At 42.7% G+C, this 22,760-nt stretch overlaps 1 protein-coding gene across 2 annotated transcripts; it reads right to left on the bottom strand.

Annotated features, from left to right (window-relative positions):
• Positions 1–1,219: 1,219 nt before the first annotated feature.
• On the bottom strand, positions 1,220–22,030 carry SLC25A30 (solute carrier family 25 member 30). 2 transcript variants are annotated; one of them, XM_057707616.1, is made up of 11 exons: positions 21,950–22,029; positions 21,426–21,571; positions 15,518–15,640; positions 13,868–14,015; positions 10,532–10,626; positions 8,846–8,931; positions 7,105–7,200; positions 6,297–6,421; positions 4,882–5,020; positions 3,433–3,513; positions 1,220–2,536 (listed from the first exon to the last, which is right to left on the bottom strand). In XM_057707616.1, exons 3-11 carry the CDS (start codon positions 15,579–15,581, stop codon positions 2,495–2,497), a joined length of 876 nt encoding a protein of 291 aa, XP_057563599.1. In that variant the 5' UTR covers positions 15,582–15,640; positions 21,426–21,571; positions 21,950–22,029; the 3' UTR covers positions 1,220–2,494. The 2 variants fall into 2 exon arrangements, with proteins under 2 accessions (XP_057563599.1, XP_057563598.1); XM_057707615.1 differs by lacking the exon at positions 21,426–21,571 and having other exon boundaries at positions 21,950–22,030.
• Positions 22,031–22,760: the final 730 nt, after the last annotated feature.

Below are 22,760 nucleotides of genomic sequence, written 5' to 3'. Positions count from 1 at the left end.
CTTATGAAAACTTTTATAGTCTTTATAGAAGATACACTATTTCTAGTGCATGAATAAATACAGAGAATAGAAGCCATTTTTTATATCATAATCAGTCAACACTTACCATCAATGATTACACAAATCCACAGGCAAACAAAAAAATCCACTTTCTTCATTTTGGTTATAAAAGCTAAAAATCCCTTTGGCACATTTAACAATACCCAAGGGGACGGAGGGACTTGTAGTCACAGCCCTGGAAACAAGGGGACCAAGCCTCCCAGTTCTTCAAGTTCTTTCTTGGTTAGAAGCTTCAACAACTGCATTACTCTTTTAGGAAGCAGAAAAAAATCAAAACAAGTTAAGACTCTGTTCTATACAGTATTTAATAAATCTGCACTGAAGAAATGCTACAATTTTGTCTTAAAAACATGCTTACCTTTTACGGTGAGGTTTGGCTTTCCTTTCATCCTGGTATGAACATGTACATATTTGAATAAATTGATATAATGGATACTGCATGACATTCAGTCTTTACATGGTCTTCAAAACGAACTTGCTTCTACTGTTTTAGGAAGTATACGTACACTTAACGTTTTCTACATTAAAAAAAAAAAGAGTGCCTCATAAAAAAGTCATCGTTTAAACTCAAGGAACTCAAAAGTGAAAAAGCCTTTCTATAGAAAGTCCTTACCATATCAATGGAATGTTTTAGTAAGAAGAAAAAGAATCTCCTCTCTAAAGATATGGTACGGTATGAGGGGCGAGGCCTGAATGTGCTGAGCTCTCCAGAGTCACATCCAGAACCGGCCAGGGAGAACCGGGCTTCCACCTGAGTCTTGAAGCAATCAATGCCTACCTGCCCCTCTGCCCTCCTCCTTTCATGCCTGAGCTCTTATTTTTGGAACTAAAATTCTGGTTCACAAAACCTTTTTCAAAGTCAGCATTAATAAAGAAAGCAAGGTTAATGTGACTGGGAGTAAAATTGCCCAATCCCCAAGAAAAACCTGCGTGCCTTCTATTCTGCTTCTAGGGAGGCAGCAGCCCAGGGGCTGGACCAACTGGGAACCTGCATATACTGCAGAGGTGTCTGTCTTGGACCCCCCTGTGAGTATGTATTTATTCTCGAAAAGTAGAATCGAAGGTAAGCAAGTAAATATTAAATTTAGTCCCTTTCCTGGGGCTGTCTTCTAGAAGTGTAAAGGTCGTGCGGCTCTCAGAATCACTTTTTATTTTGAAAAAAATAAGATGAAGATGAAAAAGAATGGTATCCTGTCTTCAGAAGAAAAGAAGGAAGATATTATATACCTCTTATCAGACTGTAGATAAGTAGGTATATAAAAAAAGAAAATCACCGTTCACATTTCAAGCAAGTATTTTCCACCCAAACTGATTAGAAAGTCCAAGACAGGAACTATTTTAACAAACATGACCAGAACTAAAATAAAACCTGGGAAGTCTGGAAAAATCAACTCTTTGATTCACCTGCAACATTTTGCTAAGGAAAACATAATAAAACCTTAACCTCTTTCTTTCACAAGGCCTTCCACAAAGGATCTCACTCAGGAGAAGTCCATGATACAATGACTCTCTTCCATACACATGGACTGTTTATTCTGGGATGATGGCTGTATGACAGCATGATGTAAACACACACTTATCCTACAAGTCAAGTAGTAGCAGCTACTATTTTCTTCACCTGACCCTCAATATCAATAGATGTTATTATCCCCATTCTACAGATTTGGAAATAGAAACTTTGCTAAAATAACAGCAAATTACAAACATTACCTAAGACAGAAGTAGTTTAAAACACCTCCCACCACCACAGACTTTGCCACCTTCCAAGCCAACCTCTCACACCATCATGAGTTTAGATATTAATACTCTGTAACAATTCCTCACAAAGGTCGAGTTGTCAAAGGCTTAAAAAGTCACTTATTATAAGTGAAATATCCTGCCAAAATAGGAAATTACAAAGCAGGGCACCATCACAGGGATCTCTATCCTGCACCGTTTATACCACGTCTCCACGTGTGAATTTCTTCAGCGGACACGAAGCCAAAGCCCCCCCCCAAGAAGTTCAGGAACAACAACACCCTCTTGGAGGCTCTATTCCATGGTTCCAAGGAGCTTCTTTTGAACAGTCTGGGAGTTGCAGCTATGAGCTGAGATGCATCAGGAGTTCCTCTCCCCTGAAGGAAACGGTCCACAGTTCCTGATCTTCCTGCAAGTTTTCTTTAGCAAGAAACATGCATTTCATGTTATCTTTGATGTTGAAGGGCACTTGAATGGTAAGGACTAGTGTTTGGACATTCAGTCTATGCCACTAAATGTCTGGTGCAGAGCACCCAATGCCGGGACACAGCAATCCGAGCTCACCCAGTCTTCACCTGTTGCTCACACCTCAGCATCTGTGGCGGGCCAAGCAGTGAGAGGCAGTGGGAAAGACAGGAAGCTTTGCTATTTCAGAAGTGAGCATTTTCAGAGGGATGGCTCATGCAGTCTTGACGTGTCACAAATCCAATTTCTTCAACTGCTCATATGTCACAAAGAACTGCAGGTACTAGTTAAGGCTGACATTTTATGCCCTCTTAACCCTGACACATTAAAACAGACTCACAAATAGCACACCTCCTAACAAACACGTCTAGGCAGACCGCATGATTAAACATGAGGAACTCTAGCCTCCAAAGATCTCCCCATTAGCCTTCCCAAGGTCAGCTTGGAAGAGACAGACCACAACTGAGACGCGTAAATCCCCTGTATCAGCTCTGAAAGCATCTAAGATCACATCCAAGCTGCTAGCTTTTCTGGCTTTGGGGAAGACTTTACACTGTGAGAAAGAGGCAGACAGCAACCTCCGGAAGCTGTCTTTCAGGGCTGCCGGTACGCAAGCTTCCATGGGCGGGAGGTGCAAGGATGGTGCAAATCAACGTTCCCTACTTTGTAATTCTGCCCTTTCATTTCTAATAAACGGCCACTTCTTTCCTGCCTCCCACTTTGGCATACACGAAAAAGTGCTAATCAGCCAAATAATTCTGCAGCTAATTCCTGTCCCTCCTTAGGCACTTTCTAAAATAAGCATTCAAGAACACGGCTGCCAAACCATATCCTTCCCAAGGGTGGCTAGGCATTTAAAAAAAAAAAAAAAAAATCAATCCTTGTCTCTCTGTGAAATCATAAACACTCTCAGCTCCTAGAGCAGAGTCTAAATCAAACTTTTTATTGATATCATTGCCTTTCAATAACACTATCATTAAACCAAGTTTCACAGTGGCTAGCAGAGACTTTATACCTCCTGAAAAAGAACCTGAATAGTTACGTCTTGAATCACAGGAACTGAAAAGAATAAGAACCTACTTTAAATGATAATTAATAACATGACATTTCATGCAAACAACACTCTTTAGCTATATCTTTGTTCAGATCTACAACAACAGAAAAGGATACAATAATATTCCAAGGACCAAGTCTCAACCAATTTGGCCAAAACCCTTTATATAGAGCAAAAAACCCTTCATTCTTCCATGTCTGTTATAAGGGAGAGGGAAAAATACAGTTAACATCCCACTTTCCAATTATGTCCAATATGCATTAATAATCAGTAGCCAGGCTGAAATGATCTATTTTTCTTAAAAATAAAATTCTGTTTGTAAGGACTATTTAAGAAATCATTGCCTTGTGCCTCTTTTTGTTCTTTAGAGGTTTCTACACAGGTGCAGACTAAGGCTTTGTACCAAACCATCCCACATCCAAAGCAAACCACAGTTGGATGAATAAGAAATGAGATTTAATTTCAACTAGAAACTTCTGCCTCCTTGCCATATGGGCTCACAACAGGTCCAAAATGAAAAAAGGAGGCAAGAGTGGTAAAGACATAATTCAGAGCACTATTTCATGTTGTTGGATGGATAACATCAAGTATCTTTGTTTCACTAAAGCAATATTTGAAGTCCAGGGATGTGCCGGTATCGTACTGGGAAACAGCCACCACAAAGGTGGTGCCTCATCTTTGGCGGCTGGCAATCCACGAGGGGTGGCAGTCGCAAACTTTCACCTACTCATGAGCAGTAGGCCCAAATATTTAAACTGAGAATTACGGTAAAATTCATGTGTTCCTTTGAGAGATGCCCGAATAAAGGATATTCATTCCACCTGACTCAACAAGAAGGTGACACACTCTGGAAGGGGACACAGTTCTATTATAATCGCAGAAAATGACTATGTTCCCACCCTTCACAGCAGAGGAGAGATACAAGAAAAATGAACTTTCATTTCTAAATAGTCATGTAGATTTTGTGTTTATAAACTGTGTGGCAAAGACTCTGTACCATCTCAAGGCTTTAGAGCATCACTCATCTTAGTTATATTAGCCCTGAAAATTTAGATGTTTCTTCAGTTAAATAAGCAAATATAAATAAAATACATATAAATATTTGGAGGGCCAGTTTCATGGATTGAAGCAATGCACTGGAATCTTGAAGACTAAGTAAAATAAGTGGTCTTATTCCACCACAGTGTCCCTTATTATTATACTAACAAGGCTTTATCATTATTATTATTATAAATGTTTACGATTATTATAAATGCATATAATGTTTCTACATACCATTATTCCAGGCACTATGCTATTTTGTAGGTATTATCTCAATGATTTTTAGAATAATCCTGTGACACAGGTGCTATTATTGTCCCATTTCACTTGTGAGGAAACTGAGGCGTACAGAGTCTGTACCTTGACCAAAGTCACACGATGACAAGTGACAGACCCACAGGTTCGTCAGGCTCTAAACCGTTGTGTTTTTAAATCATGAAAAGAAACTCTTCAGAGGGCAACACGGAAGCCAAAGAGCCACAAAAGGAACTCACAACCACGTACAGACGGACACCCCCGCTCACCTGTAACAGGCAATCCAAGGTACCTGTGTAGCCAGGGCATGTGCCACCTCGGAGCACTCGCTGATTCATCATACGTGTTCTCACCACATCAACAGGGTTTGAGGCCAGGGCCCCCGCCAGCCCACAGGTGAAGCTTGCACTACGAAGAAGAGACCATCAAAAAAGCAAAAAGTTGAACATCTTGGAGCTGCAGCCCCTACCAGAAAACAGCCTCCTCCCAAACTAGGTTACATAACAGGTAACAAGGCAGAATGTATGAGAATGAGGCCCTTATTCTAAAGTGCTGCACAGACTTCTTAAATGCCAGCACTGTTTATACTGGCTTATAAATTCCAGCCTCAGCTAAGAACACCTTTGAGGTTCTGGAATGTCAATGAATCACAGAAACAGAAAGGCACGTCCTCCAAGAATGATCTACTGTACCTATCTGTTCCCCTGTGAATCACCATCAGAGTGATGTCAGCCATCTCATAACTACAGTGTTCTTAGCGGTCAGAGAAAGAGATTTCCTCACTGTAATGTAACGCCCACCAGGGACCCTGGGTTCTCCTATCCTTTCAGTCACAAGACTACCACAGACCAGCCCTGGTATCAACGAACTCAGAGTAGGGTTTCACAGCTTCAGCACTACTAACATTTTGGGCCAGATAATTCGTTGCTGTGGACGTCTGTCCTATGCGTTGTAAGATGTTTAGCAGCTCGCTGGCCTCTACCCAGTAAATGTCATGAGCACTCGCCCCAAGTCATAGGAATCAGAACAGTCTCCAAAATTGCCAAATGTCATAGAAACAGAGAGTAGAAAAGTGGTTGCCAGAGCTTGGGGTTGGGAAGAAGTTGATAAAAGCACACAAACTTTCAGAATTAAGACGAATAAGGCCAAGGAGCTAATGTATAACATGGTGACTACAACTGATAACAGTATTATATATAATTTAAATCTGCTACAAGAGTAGAATTTAAATGTTTTCACACACACATAAAATGACAGATGTGTTAACTTGATGGGGTAATAATTTCATAATGTATACGTATACCTAATCATATTGTACACTTTGAACATCGTATAATTCTACTTGCCAATTATACCTCAATAAAGAAGAAAAAAATAAAAAGTAAGAGGATGCCAAGCATGATTGTAGTTGTATAATAAAGCACATGTAATATACCTTTGCAGACATACTTGCAAATGCACAGGAAACACCTGAAGGTACATATCAAACAGTCAACAACGGTTACCCATGTAAACAGATAAGCACTTAGGCTTTTTCCTGGTTTACTTCTGTATCATAATTTTTCAAATATGAGAATACTTTTATAATAAACTTTCTTTAAAATGTCTATAAATTTGCAGCAAATTTCTACCCTAAACTCAGGGACACCTAAAATATTCATTTTTTAAAAGCCCATGAACATACAGTAAATGTGTATACACAGTGTCTCCCATCAGGCCCGAGAGAATCAGATGCTTCTTGGCGAGGTCGTAGACCGGCAGCTCCACGCCGACAACAATAGCAGCCCTCTGAGCAGTAAGGGACACGCCCTGGGTAAAAATATAAATAATAAGCGGTCAGATATCTCTTCCCCACAACCTATGGCCAATTTTTATATTTCCCTGCTGGTAGGTAGAAATGTAGAGTGCAAGAGTAGAAAAATTCAGAGGATAAGAAGTCAGAAGTCCCGAAGTCTAGTTCTGATTCCGGCACTAACTGTACGACCTTGACCAGGACGAGTCACCTCTCAAGAGCCTCCAGTTTCCTTGTATGTACAGAGAAGGCTGGACTGGATGACCTTTAGGATCTATTCTATGAACTGACAGTCCCTAGAATACTGGGAAACAGCATTCCATACCAGTGCCTGCCAAACAGTCTTCACTTAAGAGCCATGAAACCATACAAATAAAAAATCCAATGTAACTATAACCTCTTCTCCATAAGAACTCAGGGGGGATAAAAAAGTAAACAGAAAAAGTATTCAACCTTCACAGAATTTCTCACATATGAATTATTCAAAAGATACTTTAAAATCATGACATACTCCTTACTTAAAATCATGACATTTTCATTTTACAGATTAAGGAAATTAAGGAAGAAGATCTCTTCAAGGGTAGATGTCATTCTTCTTCCTTTAGTCCATTACACTATTTGGATTAAATAATAAAAACAGGAAAAATAAATTTTTTAAAAAAGGAGAACTAAGTCAGTTGGGTCTGTTTTTCAAGCTTACCTTCCACAGTCCTCTTGTTCCCTCTTGCTGGTAAATGTTAATGAAGTTGCCTATCATTCCTCCTTGAAGGGTGCTGTTCTGTGCTTGCATCCGAATCTAGAGATTAAAGACTAATGTGAGAAAGAGACTAGCCCCAAATGCTGATTTAAAAAAAATTTCAATCTGTTGTTTAATAACCATTAAAAGAAAAAAACTGTAATATAAATATTACTATAATGGTAATTTAAATTTATAAGGATTGGTTCTTAGGCACTGGAATCAACAAAAAACATCTAGTAGAGTCCAGAGTCTTGTATATAGTAGCTCATTAAGTGTCAAAAAGAAATTATTTTTTTTAAATAGTCTTTTGTAAAGGAAAGAAAATGGCACATTTCCCTCTAGGTTACTAAGTAGGAAAGAGAGGATATGATGGTTAATTCTAAAGATTTAACTTAGTTAGTGAGTATCCAGTGTACTTGGCAGCACCAAGCACAGCCAAGCACATTTCTGAAATTAGTTACTCCAAGTCACTATTATTTCCAACCAGTCAAACCAAAAGGTATGCAGATGTACTGGCCAAAGGATGGCCACGTGGTGCCCGTCACACACTGTTACACTTGAACTTACAAGTGAACTTTACAACAGCCACGGAATTCACATGACCAAGATTCCAACATTAAAATAACGTTTCATGTGGCTCTCTGCATTTTTAAGAATAAAAAGGGACTTCTCACTAAAAAACCGGTACCTTATTTTGGTTCAGGGAGCATATGTATTACCCTCTAACTCTAAAGGGAAATGTTAGTGCCATGCTAACATGGAAATAAAACAAAACGCAGGAATTGCCTTTCCGTAGCCTTGACATACATTTAAGAGATTAATAGGAGTGAGGATATTTTTCTCTTAGCAACCTAACCTCAGCACAGGGTAAACTAAGGACAAAAGGGCCTGGTAGTTCTATTTGCGCCTGTGTAACTGTAGTGCATCCAATACCATGCTGTACACAATTTTGATTTTGTCAGAATCTTCTATTAGAAGATCTCCTATTGAAGACTGAAGGCAGGGTCCTTGCCTTACTCATTTTTGGATTGTAAGCATATAGTACACCAACTGGTACAAGGTAGAAACACAGTGAATGCTGCTTAAATAATGGGGGAAAAGAGAGGGAGAGAAGGAAAGGAAAAACTTGAGAGGATTCAAACAGGAACTCACTTAATTTTGCTTTTCTTTAATTAGTTAGGCACTTGCCTTATTACGAAAAGGACTTAAGGAGGCTGTATCCCTGTTACTGTCGCCAAGTTCATCTAATGTGCTATGTTTAATTGTGGTTAATGTTTTCATTACTATTTCCTGAAATCAAGTTAATAGATAACGTAATGCCTTCAGAAAGGCATCAATGTGCAGCCTAGACTAATGTAAAACTTGCAGCCCATCTATTTTAATGAATTTTAATATTTTAATAAAACAAGGCAGATTTTCAGTGAAAAATGAAATTTAAATACATCCAAGCCCAATTTTTTTTTCTGGTTTATCACCAAAATGTCCAAAATTACCAAAGTCTCCAAAGATGGGTCCTACTTGTGAGCTTATCTTGTATCAGTGAGAAGTCCACCTAGTGCGTGTTTCTGAGTCTTCACGGCACTTAAACTGTAAACGGATTCACACGCTCATAGCATGTGTTATATTCACAGATTTTCACTATCTGAATGTTGATCTCAATAAGAAAATGTGGAGTGTGCCTATAAGACACAGCACTGCTTACTTTCAAAACATCGGTTGGATTAGCAATGGTTGAGGATACAACTCCAGAGAGAATTCCACAGACCACATTTATCAGAAGGGTTTCATCTGCAAATAAAGACATATTATTTGACTTTTCATATAGACAGAGCTGTTCATATGAGTAACTCATATATAGATGTAATTCACTTACACACCACTTGTTCATTTAAGAGCGTGAAGAAATACATGCTTAATGAAGCAAGTAATTTTAAAAGGAGTAGGGATTTTGAGGGCTGAAGGAATTTTGCTCAGCACAATTTTTTTTAAATTACTTCTTTTAATTTTCATTTTTACTCCACTTTTACTTTACTTTTACTTTATTTTTCCCTACACTACTCTACTCTACTTTACTCTACTTTACTGTATTCTATTGCCACACTGCGCAGCCTGCAGGACCTTAGTTCCCCAAGCAGGGACTGAACCCGGGCCCCAGCAGTGAAAGCACCGAGTCAAGTCCTAACCACTGGACCACCAGGGAATTCCCTCAGCAAAATTTCTTGATACCTAAAAACGAACGTGAATTATCATGCAAGAATAACTATCTATCAATTCACTTTTGTGTGTAAATGCAGATCACTGTAATTAACATGAGGTAGTATACCAACTGGTGGAGAATAAAAGATACCCTATGAGATAATGTGGAGATAAAATTTTAAAGCACATCATACAAATTTCATTCAAAATATATCCCGAAGCACTTTTAAAACCTCACCGCTCTCACACAACAGTGACTGGTGTTCATCTCATTGTAAAAAAAAAAAAAAAGATAGCAGGAATTCCCTGGTGGCACAGTGGTTAAGAATCCACCTGCCAATGCAGAGGACATGGGTTCGATCCCTAGTTTGGGAAGATCCCACATGCTGTGGAGCAACTAGGCCCGTGCGCCACAACCACTGAGCCTGCGCTCTAGAGCCCACAAGCCACAACTACTGAAGCCCACAAGCCTAGAGCCCATGCTCCACAATAAGAGAAGCCACTGCAGTGAGAAGCCCGTGCACTGCAATGAAGTGTAGTCCCTGCTCACCAAAACTAGAGAAAGCCCATGCAAAGCAAAGACAACCCAATGCAGCCAAAAAAAAAAAAAAAAAAAAAAACTTCTGTGGAGTAAAGCAAAGTCGAAGAGATCAACCAGCAATAGAATATTAGAACTTAGAGTTCTTAATACTAAGAAATGTAGTCACTGCTTTCCTGAAAAACAGGTGATAATTCCTATGATTTTAGAGAATTTTAGATGGGCTAAAACTGTAACAACATACCCTCTAGTCTGGACATTGTGGAAACAAGGACAACTCATTAAGATGTTTGTAAGACTGCTCCTTTTAACTGTTACCCCGCTAAATTCAGCTGATATCTGACATGCTTTAAGCATAATTCATTTATACTTAAAACCTAGAGTTCTCCGTTTTTTGTTTTGTTTTTGTTTGTTTGTTTTTTGGCCACACCACATGGCATGTGGGATCTTAGTTCCCCAACCAGGGATTGAACCCACACCCCCTACATTGGAAGGGCACAGAGTCTTAACCACTGGACCGCCAGGGAAGTCCCTCTGCTCCATTTTTAACTGCAGTGAAGTCACAAACAAGAAAAATCAATCCCAAACCACTTGATTTAAAAGACAAATAACCTACCTGCTGTCCACAAGTAGAAAAAAAGATTCCCCACTCACCTTCTGGGCGCTCGACAAATAACCGTTTCAAGCTCTGGTAGGTGCCTATCTTGATAGTGCCATAGGAAGCCTGGCGTAACATCGCAGGGGCAATCCTGCCAAACCAAAGGACAACGGGACAAAAAATTCTAAAAAGCCACTTAAAAGCCTCTAGAAGACACACACGAGAGAGGCCATCATGCACCTGCCTTTCACAATCAAACTACAGTACACAGACTTCTCAGAGTTCAAAAGCCAGCAAAAATAGAGGTGGGTTCTTGGGAATTCCCTGGCAGTCCAGTGGTTAGAACACAGCACTTTCACTGCCAAGGGCCCAGGTTCAATCCCTGGTTGGGGAACTGAGACCCACAAGCCAACGGTGAAGCCCTCCCTGCCCCCCGAAAGTATCAAATTGTACACTTTAAATATAAGCAGTTTATTGTATGTCAATTGTATCTCAACAGAAGTTCTTAAAGAAAAAAAACAAATTTACTAATTAAAAAAATACACACACACACATATACTTGTGTGTGTGTGTGTGCGTGTGTATATACATATATATACATATATACACACGCATATAGGGGTTCAGTTAAACGTGTGCAAGTTTTCAGTTCCCTAAGTGATAGCTCAGCCCCTCGTATTTATTCTCAATGAAAACGTACGTGAACACAGCGCTGTACTTGCCCAATCATGTTGTAACGGGAGGGCTTTCCTTTCTCAGGACAAAGCTCCTGGTGAAATATGGCCTCTGCAAGCAGCCTCCAGGGTTGCTCTGGAGCTCGTCTCCCGCCTCCCTGAGAGCCCTGCTCCAGTTATTCCCTCTCCCCTCCGGGACCCTCCCTGACCCCAGAACCACCCTGTGGCCGTCACGCTCCCAGGCGTTCCTGCCGCACTTCCTACCTCCTTCTCAGACAGCAATCTCGCTTCCCTCCACCCTCTCCCTCAATACCCCCCTTACCAAAAGGGGCCCAAGGGACATCTCTGTTGCTCAATTAAGTGATGCTTTTCAATCAGCATTTTAGACAGGCTCTTTGTAGTACTTGCTGTGGTCCACTCTGTCCTGCTTGCAGCCGTCTCCTCCCTGAGCTTGCCACAACCTCACCCTCTCCCACTCCTCTTCTTTCTCTGCACACCCTACCTCTGTCCGCTGGGGGGCCCAGCCATTCTGTCCTTCTTCTCCTCTCTCCTTGCTGCACACATACTCCGCCCAGATAAGCTCATCTACTCACATGGCTTAACTGTCCAAAGACTGACGACTCTTAAATTCTTGTTTCCAACACTGATCCCAAGATGCATTTCCAGCTGCTTCCCAGACTTTTCAATGCACATGTCCTACACCTACCACCAGAGCAAGTGTCCCATGCTGAACTACCCTCCCTCTCTAAACAATCCACGCTCCCCTTCTATGTCCCAGACCAAGAGATGGAACCTCCATCTGCACACTGGCCAGACCAGAAAGAGACTCCTTCCCCACCACCCTTCATGTATGAGGTCACACACTGTGTCAATCCTCTGCCCTAAACAGCCTGTCTTCTTTCTCTCCACCCCCAAGACAACGCCTCAGGTCAGATCTTCATCTCTGCTTCCTAGGTGTCAGCCCACTTCCACTGACACTGTCTCCCTTTCTCCCCATGGCAGGCGGGCATTTTTTACAATGGAAACCTGATTCTGTCAGTCCCTCTACTCAAAACCCTTCAGCGGCTTCTTCTGTCACAGGTGTAGTAAACTCACATGCTTACAGGTACCGGGCAGAAACTATGAGCGCGTGAAGCGGGTGGGTCTAACGTCACACCTACACTATGTGAGTGCCAGAGGTTTGGTAAACCAGAGAAAGCATCCTTAACACCACTATTACCATGAGCGAACAAATGTGGATCCAGATGTTAGCTTTCTTGAGAAGACTGAATGGTTTTCATGTTCAACTTCTCATATTTAAAATACTGGCTCAACTAAAAGACAAAAACCTTCAGGGGTCTGTGGAAGGAAGGGCTGTGAGGCAACAGTTTGGGACCTGGACCTGGTGTCCTGAACAAAATCAAGATGCTTACTTAGCACGACCTGAGGTCGTCCAGGTCCTGACTCCTTATTACAGCTCCATCTCCTGCTACACACTAACTCCCATGCTAAATCCATGCTGAACCACTTGCAGTTTCTAGAATGTGCTGTCCTCTCCCGCACATACTACTGGCTCTGTAGGAACAGAGCTCCCCTCTAACTTCACCGAGCTAACTCCTCTTGGTCCTTCAAGATCAGATCCAGGGCCTCCTGGATCGAGTAGCTTTCCAGAAAACTGGCCTCCTCCTGTCCCCACAGTCTGGGATTGACCCCCTGCCTCAACCAGACTCTAGTACTTAGCAGACTCCACTGTAATCCTGTTTCCACATCTGCAGCCCCCATTAAATCACAGTTCCTTCAGGGCAGGGACTGCAGCTGATTCCCATGCACCCTCCCAGATCTAGTGTCACCCTTCTGTCCTGCCCTGCGCCGAGGCTGGCGCCATGGACGATACCACTTGGCTCCCCTGCCAGCTGATTCCAGGCAGATTCAGCCAGTAGAAGATGGGAGAGAGGAAGGGAGGGAGGAGGAAGAAGTGGAGGTATTTTTTCCTCTCCCTGGGCACTAGCAAAGCATCCCGCAACAACTCCTGTTGGCTCCTTCAAGGCTCCAGCCCCAGTAGGCTCTGCTGACACCATTCCTGTCTTGTCCCTTAGGTCCCAGCACTGGTAACAATTTCCCACTTAGCTAGTTTCTAGGTACCTCAAAATCCCTCATTTGTTCCCTTGACCCTTAAGCAGCCAACCCTTAAGATATCATTAATCTCCCTTCATTTAAACCACCCGAATGAATTCTGTTTCCTGCAGGGACTCTGACCGACATAGGCAGGGCCCCGTCTTATTCACTTTCCTATCCAGCGCCTGCAGCTCACTGTTCATTAAATGCTGGATTAAACAAAAGCTGTTCACTGAAGCTCTTACCCACGGAGAATACCGTATCATTTTCATTATAGCAAAAATCTCAGTAATTCAGAATGACCAAGGGGAAGGGCTATTTTCCAAGTGAAAAACTAAATTACAGAATGTTTTTACAACAAACCTAATTTTTACATGATTATCTGTATTTGAATATAATAAAAACATAGTTTCACCACAACATTCACTACATAAAACACATACATAGAAAATAAAGTTGAAATGAAAAATGAAAAAAGAAAAATAACCATTGCTATGTGCTCTTTATGAACAGAATTCATAAATACACCCCAAAACTTGTAGTTTTTCTCTATGAAGTCTTAGTGTGAAGTCTGTTCATTTGAAAGGTCAACAGTGAAACATAAACACATGAAGGTCTACTTACCCTGAATACAGCGCTTTCAGGCCTTCCTCTCTGCCTATCCTCACTAACGCGTGCAACATTCCTCGATATCTGATTTCCTTATAGTTTGCATCATTCTTCTGGCCTTGAATCTGGAGCCGTGTCTTGGTTAAATCAATTGGAAATGTACCTTAAAATTTTTAAGAAGGAAAGGTTTCACTTGAAAGAAATTCCACTAAACAAAGGATACACAGCGATATATTACTGAGAAAACATTCAGACTGTAATGTAAACTAAGAAATAGAATTAAGAAATGGCAGAGACTTTGCAATCTTTTTCCTATTAAAAGAAATTAGAACCCAAAAGATTTAAAAAAAATTTTTTTTAAATGCATAACTGTATTTTTTTTCCTGTACATTTTTATTTATGTCCCATCTTATTCTACATAGGATCTGAAGAGGCCGCACTGCTCTCAAAAGTGGTACATGGAATGATTTACACACACAGAAAATCCATTTTAAAATATAAGTTACTGGGAATTCCCTGGTGGTCCAGTGGTTAGGACTTGGTGCGTTCATTGCCAGGGCCCAGGTTCCGTCCCTTGTCGGGGAACTAAGATCCTACAAGCCGTGCAGTGTGGCCAAAAAATAATAATAAAATAAAAATAAAACGTAAGTTACTATTTTTCACATGAAGGCTAATACTGGGTTCCATATGAATGGAGATAAATGTGTTTTCTAAAGGAGCTTCTTATTTTGTGTGTTACAGCCTAAAAGTGACTCTGTTAATGTAGGTAAAAATGTTTCATGTAGTACCTAAGAGTCCATCCAAACCTATACACCCATGCACAGTAACCTCGAGTCATCGTGAATCCACATGGGGAGCCTAAGCCGGTGGTGGGTGGGAGGTTAACGTGCCTCAACGCCTCAGCCTGGTCCCTACTGGCTCCTCCGGGGCAGCCTCTGTCCCAGGACAGCAGCGACTCAGTGACTCAGCCCAGCACCTCGGCAGCATCTCAATCGACATGTGTTTTGTTTTGTTTTTGGCCAAGCCGCACAGCTTGTGGGATCTTAGTTCCCCAACCAGGGAGCGCACCGGGGCCCTTGGGCACTGAAAGCGCACAGTCCTAACCACTGCACTGCCAGGGAATTCCCATCAACACGTGTTGAATGAATGATTCAGGGAACAAAGGAACGAACAGGATCTGACTGGAAGCGAGCTGATGAGAAAGTCACCAGCAGGACATGGGCCATGCGCACGGTTAGACCGTGATGGCGCCACGACCGTCACTCCCTCTGGCTCAGAAAAGCCTTGGGGTTCCCTAAACCTCTTTACAGCCAAATGTGTTAACAGTGACAAAGCAGGGGGATAAAGGACAAGGAGAACAGGGACAGGTGTCATCCAACCATGGTTCAATGTCAACGGTGAAACTTCCATTTGAGCAACAGGTTCACCTTCCTCCCCATTGAATTCTGAACTCTAAACTGCTAATAAGCAACCTAAAACATTCTGTCTTAAGCGCATCCCAAAAGAAGAAAGAAATTTTGAATTCTGAGATTAAGGGTTTCATAATCTCACATTTTGTGCTTGAACTACATCCCCACTGTAAGTTTTACGACACCCGATTATCACAGCCATGAACCTCACGGCGCGCCGCAGGCAGCTGACCGGCCTCCGCCCTGGGCTCCTTACCGCACTCCGCCGTGATGGAGGCCAGGCCTCCGTACACGAAGGGCTTCCAGTTCAGGGCCGACATGCTCACCGCTGTCCCTTCTCCTTTCCTTCACAGAAGCATAGCCTCCAACAGGGTTTTTCCTGGACACAAAAGTAACACGTTTCAATGTTGCAACTTCTCACATGGGCAGTTTCGTTTTTAAACTTGTGTTTCACTTGGAGAGAGTGCTACCAGATGCTACCACTGAACACCCTCACCTCATCGCGCGTACATGTATACACACATACACAATTCCCAAGATGATCCTCACCTTATAAGCAAAGCACCCCATCTCCTAAACCCCAAATCACTTGATCAGTTGCCTTAATTCTCACCCAGGCCTTAAGTAATCCAATATATTGATATCGTGATATGCATGTATGTGTTTAGTGTAGTACAATGGAGGCGATTTTCTGGGTGGTCCACTTTGCCTTAAATCTGTTCTTCTTCACTCAATAAATATTTGCTATTTGCTTGCCATTGTCTTAGTGAGTCCCTCCCAGGAGGTACTGGAGTCTTTTAGATACACATGAGCAGAAAAATGACACAACCCAGTGTGTCACAAGCTAAAAATGCTAATTACTTAAAATGACCAAAATATACCTGTAGTTTACACTCTATGAATGTTAGCTCTCTTCTCTTACCCATATTATGTTACTAGCTGTGAGGCGGCTTGGGATGAAGGAAACAGGCAGACTATGGGGCCAGAGCCTCATCACCTCCTTCCCAGTAAAGTTCCTGTTAACCTCCAGGTTTTTAAGTCCTCCATCACCATCATCACTGAAGCAGCCAACACAACCAATCAGGGGTAGAGTCTATACCTTTACTCTCTAAGCTAAATAAAATGCCTAGCTTTCAGGCCTATTGTGGAAATTAAATACATTTTTTAAAACTAGCGCAGGGACTTCCCTGGTGGTCCAGTGATTAAGACTTTGCCTTCCAATGCAGGGCACGCAGGTTCAATCCCTGGTCGGGGAACTAAGATCCCACATGCCTGGCAGCCAAAAAAACCAAAACATAAAACAGAAGCAATATTGTGACAAACTAAATAAAGACTTTTAAAAAGACGGTCCACATAAAAAAAAAAAAAAAAAAAAAAAAAAACCCAACAAAACAAACAAAAAAAACTAGCACAAAAAAGACACAAATAATGTTGCCTTCCATCCTCCTTTCCCTCTACAGGTCCTCATTCACTGCGACATATATTCATGCACCTGTCACAGCCAGGTCCCCCACATTCATTATGTGTTCTGCAGCTTTATGCAATTTCAGTTGGCAAATCTGGCCTTGCACCCATTAACAGAAGACACATGGAAATCAGCACACTTTTGTGTATATACTATCAACTCTAATTCTTGTCAGTTTAAAACAAAATTCTAATTTACTATAGTCACTGGCAAGCAATACACCCAATGTTTTTACGACACACATTTGGGGAGTTTTCCCAAGTCTGTATTTCCCAGGCAATCTACCGTAAATCACTACTGCCAAGAATGTCAGTTCACAACATGGCCAAGGGACTTGCTTAAACCAAGAGAAGACACAGGAACTCAAAGGGGACCCTAATAGACATACTCGTATCTGTTCCTCATTTACAGACAATAACCAAATTCAAAGTGGTTACATATGAGTAAGGTAGAAGGCTGCTTAAGCATGGAACTTAAAAATCATCATTGGGACTTCCTAGGTGGTGCAGTGTTTAAGCATCTGCCTACCAATGCAGGGGACCTGGGTTCAAGCCCTGGTCTGGGAAGATCCCACATGCCTCGGAGCGACTAAGTCCATGCGCCACAACTATTGAGCCTGTGCTCTAGAGCCTGCGAGCCGCAACTACTGAAGCCCATGCACCTAGAGCCCGTGCTCCACAACAAGAGAAGCCACCGCAATGAGAAGCCCATGCACCACGAGAGTAGTACCCGCTCACCTCAACTAGAGAAAGCTTGTGTGCAGCAATGAAGACCCAACGCAGCCAATAAATAAGTAAATTAATTTTTAAAAAATCACCACGGTATATGTAACTCAGTACCAAAGAACAAGCCCTGTTCCCGAAAACTCACCTATTATCCTTGAAAAACTTTAATATCTGCACTTAATTCTTAGCCTTACTAATTCATAACTAAGATAATGATTAACACTAAGTTACAGACTGTAAAACACATTAATAATAAATCCAATCATTCATTACTGTCCTCAACCCATTCTTGGATTTTGCTGAGTCCAATTTAAAAAACAAAGCAATAATTACATAACAGTGGCATTCGGAAGTAGTATAACTTGCCATTACAAAAGTGTTCGATATAAATGATGTCAGTGGATCCCCCCATGAGTTTGGGATAGGACAGAAAAACAAACTAGGAAATCCAGTTCCAGGAAGATACCTTGTCCAAGGCCACATGGCTGATGGGGCAGAACTGAACCTCCAGCCAGCAAATTTTTTTTTTTTTTTTTAGAAAATATTAGAATGTCTTTTTCTATTTATTTTCAATCAAAAAATAAGAAGTTATGCCAATATTTAGTATAAAGGTTGAGCCCGGCTCATGAGTTGGCCTGTTTGCTGGAGACTCAAATACAGCATGGAGTATTCTGGGGGAAGAAAGAGGTTCGCCCACTTAGCAGTTCACAATGGAACCTTCCCTTGTTCTTTTATATCAATATACTGCAGCATGCTGCCGTTTACTGTACCTCGGTAGATATGTCCAGCCCCCAAATTTTTTGATCCCAAGTTTAGTGTTCTTTTTGCTGCCACCTGAAGCTGTACATAATCAAAAAGGGGAGTGATGGCATTTTCATTAAGGAGAAAATATTACCAAGCAGCTTCGAAAAGGTACTACCGATAAGATGTACCTTAGAAACAATAAACATGTGCTTAAAAGTCTTAAGAGAAAAATATATATTCAGAACGTAGTCAGTCTAAACAATGATAATTAATTTTTCCAATACACAGTATAGTATTTTCCAATACACAAAGACAGTATCCATATTTTCCCTAGAGATTTTTTTACTGAGGTGAAATTCACATACTACAAAATAAACCAGGGAATTCCTAACCAGTGGTTAGGACTTAGTGCTTTCACTCAGGGGCCCCAGGTTCAGTCCCTGGTTGGAGAACTAAGATCCTGCAAGCCCAGCGGTTCGGCCAAAAACAAACAAACAAAAACCAAAATAAACCATTTTAGCAAATAATTCAGTGGCACTTAGTACATTCCAATGTCGTACAACCACCACCTCTATCTAGTCCCCAAATATTCCATCACCCCAAAAGGAAACTATTAAGCAGTTCCTCTCCATTCCCTCTCCCCCAGCCTCTATGATTATTTTCTTGGCTGTGACACTATACGTGCATCAAGTATCTGTGTGGAACACAGGACTCCTTAGTAGTAGTTCCTAACCTGGCTGAAGAGCTTCTCAAAAGTACACACACAGGGCCCCACCCACTGAATGAGGGACATCCCAAGCATCAGTGAGTCAAATAAATGATGGCCTTGGAACACTTATCACTTAAAATCAGGTAGCTGCTTAGGTAGTGATGACATTATAGTCGGTTCTTCTTTGCATTCATCTTATTTAGTAGTAGTGATTTTTTTTCCTACAGTGTATATACATAAATGTATACATACAAAATAAACACATGCACACAAGATCCTCTAAAATGTCAGTAAAAGTATATGGGGAAATGGGATTATAACTTCTGATCTCTAATTAAAAACATTTTTTAAAAACTACATTGACATATAAGACTTCACGCCATCTCACCCATTAACTTTCTCATTTCCTGCCAATACTTTCATTTTGCCAGTTTAAGTTTAATGAGATCTGGCTACTTTTTCTTCTGTTGGTTTTGATATTAAATTTTTAGTGAGTTTTAATATTAAAACCCAGAGGCTCTGGGTTACACTTACATGCAAATATTCAAGTAGAGCTCAACTTTGCTGTGGAATTGCCTCCCAGGGTTTTGAATCACAGGGGATGAAGCACACACCCATTAGTTCCTATTCAGATATACCCCCACAACAACTTACCTTCCACAAAGGAGGGTCCCCTCCCCAGTATCCCTGGTTAAACTGTGAGAAAGTACTTTCTACTCAACTACAATGTTTAAAAGTTAACTAAGAGGGTAAAAATAACTCTGGGGCTCTTCTCTTTTCCTTTCCCAAAGCTAGGACTAGATTCCTGAGCAGTTAAGACTACCGTGCCTTTCCAGGTTACTGTTTGCAGAGACAAATAGAAAATAATTTGGTTTAAAAGAAAAAAAAAAAGAATAATTTGGTTTAAATAACAACCAGACAGTATCAGTTATTGGTCAACCATCTAAATAAGAAAAGGTTCTGGTTAATACTGGAAGAGGAGACCAAATGTCCAGTAAGCTGTACTGGCCACAGGAAGCTGTGACAGGGCTTCAGTTATCCTGGGCTGAAATCTCTGTGAACTAAACCATTTCTTTGTTTTTGAGCTCTCTTTGAGGGGTTCTCCTCACACACACATTCCTTAACTTGCTAGCTCAATTTTTTGGAAAAATCCCAAGTTGACTCACGCGCCAAGACTGACAGGCCAACACAGTCAGGGAGATTGATGTGTCCCTTAGCAATCACCAGTGTTCGAGCAGCAGCTCAGCCTGAGACCCGGGGAAGCGCTTACAGCTTGCAAAAATTCCAGCGTCCAGCACTGAAGTGGCTGCTGATTACCTGCCACTTTGCTCTCCCCTTTGGGCCCTACCTTCTAGCCAAACTAAATCCCGGAGGCTACTGTCATTATTAACACCTGACACGTCAGGCACTGCTATATGTTTTCCACATGAAGGATTTTAACCTTCACCACCCTATGAAATAGGTATCATTATCACATTTCACAATTGAGGCAAAACAGCCTGAGAGGGAAAGTGACTTCGCCTAGTCACACAGCTATGAAATAAACTGAGCTCTCCCTGAGGAGATCCTTCCTCTGTGTACTGCAAAGCCAAACGCTATTTACTTATTTATTTAAAAATACTGGTGCAAATAATAATAATACAATAAAAAGCTGTAGGTGGGAGGGTAGAAAATCGACATATTCAAAATTAATGTAAGATTTTCCTGAGGGCAATATACCATTTTTTTTTAATCTATGTAACAAAAAAAGTGTTTCCTGAGCGGAAATGTCTATACAAATTAAGAATTCCAAAGGATTCCCCCTATACTTAAGATATATGCTAAGTCACACATCCTCTCTACTACATTTTCTACAACTTAGCATTTATTCTCACCTTACCTCGTCTACACAGCTGCAGAAAGAGAAAATTAAAAGCAGTAACTGCTGCTGCAACTTCTGAAAGCTTTCCAAGTTTCTCTTACATAATTAATGCGGGAGAAGTTTTCACTTTTACTGGGCTCCCTTTTCAGCCCGCAATCTTAAACTGCAACCCAGTCTCTAAACTTCTATGTGCTCATAAATCTTTGTTCCCCGCAGGGCTGCCCTTCATGGCCTTTTCCTATTTCTTATTCTTTGTAAAGGTACGGGACGAAAAATAAGCTCTTGCGACTAATGAAACGTGGGATTTAAAAGGAATCTTAGAAATCTATCTTATTCCCCGTGAATTAACTGAGTCTACGGTCACAAAGCTTGGCAGCAGCGACGTCAAGCACAGAATTCACGCCTTTCAGCTTGCCTCGCCAGAGGAGGAGGCCGAATCTCGATTCTTGCAGGGCAGTCTGACACGTTTTGCTATTCCTGCGCAGGAACAACAATGTCATCGCAACTGCTTTACACGTGCCACTTCGTGCTTTACGCAACATTACACCTAGAATTAAGCTAAAATCCAGAGCTGCATTAACTTTCGAATCCATTTGCTGGGAGAACGTGAGCTAACCTGGCGTGTCCCAGCAGCAATGCAAAGTATGGAGGGCCCCTTACCCGACCGCGCAGCTCACCGGCGCCCGGGCTGCAGGCTCTGCACGACCCGCAGGTGCGAGGGATGCAGAAGCAGGCGAAACGCACCTCGGCGGCAAGGGCGCGCACGCCGGGAGGCCACACGGGCCTCACACCTGACCTCGGTGACGCTGGAAGGGAAATAACCCCCCCCGTGCCGCCCAGCGATAAGGGCCGGGGGCCGGCGCTCCTGCAGAACCGGCCCGACCGCAGGCAGCGGCAGCCCGAGGAGCCGGGCCCACCCCGGAGTCTCGCGTCCCGCCGAGCCGCGCCCCGCACGCGAGCCTGAGAGCGGAGGCAGGCCCTGGGCAGGCCCGCCCGCGCCGGGGCTCTCCCCGGCCGCGGCCGACCGGAGGCGGGGCGCCGCCGCCTTGGGGCCCGGAGTCCCGCGCCAGTGGTTCTGGGAGCCGCGGGGCAATGGGGGGGTGGGGGGGACGGGCCGGAGGGGGGGCGACCCGGAGCAGGCGCGGAGCGGCCGGCGCGGCCGCGGCAGGAGCTCAGGCACTTACCCGGCAGCGGCGGCGCCGGCGGCCCTGCACCTCCTCCTGCCCGGGCTCAGCAGCAACCCGAGCCGCCGGCCGCTGGGGACCTGGAAAAAAAGGGCTGAGGACAGGCGGGGGCGGACCAGGAGCCCACGCGGAGCCCCGCCCCATGGGTGGGGCCGCCCGAAGCCTCGGCCCCCATTGGCCGTTCCCCGTACAGGCCACGCCCAGGCCGCGCCCCCGGCAGCAGGCGGCGAACTGGCAGCGCAAGGACTGAACTCCGGAACTCCACGCTGGGCGGGGTGGGGGCTGCCGGGGCTGGGTGACGCCTCCTACGGCCTCGAGGTCGGCTCTGCTGTAAAGAGAAACTTAAGAGCCAAGGAAGAGTCTTCTCAGGGTGCTGATTCTTTCTGTTCACGTGAACCTCTGCCGTCAGAAGGAAGTAAAGTTTTGCACTTCTGTTTTTTAAAACCCGGCTTTTTAGTGTGAAAATGTATAAACCGACTGAAGACTTGTATACTCTGCATTAAATTAAATACTAACATTTTACAATATTTGCGTTCTCTCTCACTGTATAGGTTTTTTTTTCACCCTGAACGATTGGAGAGTTGCAAACAACACTGCTTAATCCCTAAATACTTCACCATTAGGACATGCAAGAAATTTTATACCGTTTCAGTCAAATCCAATATACTGTCCATATTTAAATTTCCTTTGTTGTCCCTAAAGGTCTCTCTCTCTCTCTCATACATACACACACACACACACACACACTACTTTTTTTTTCCCCAGTTCAAGATCCACCCAAGTGGCTGACTCCGCGCTCCAAATGCAGGGG

This window comes from Hippopotamus amphibius, chromosome 14, assembly GCF_030028045.1.
Source record: "Hippopotamus amphibius kiboko isolate mHipAmp2 chromosome 14, mHipAmp2.hap2, whole genome shotgun sequence".
Lineage (NCBI taxonomy): Eukaryota > Metazoa > Chordata > Mammalia > Artiodactyla > Hippopotamidae > Hippopotamus > Hippopotamus amphibius.
This window is presented reverse-complemented; position numbering and strand designations above follow the sequence as displayed.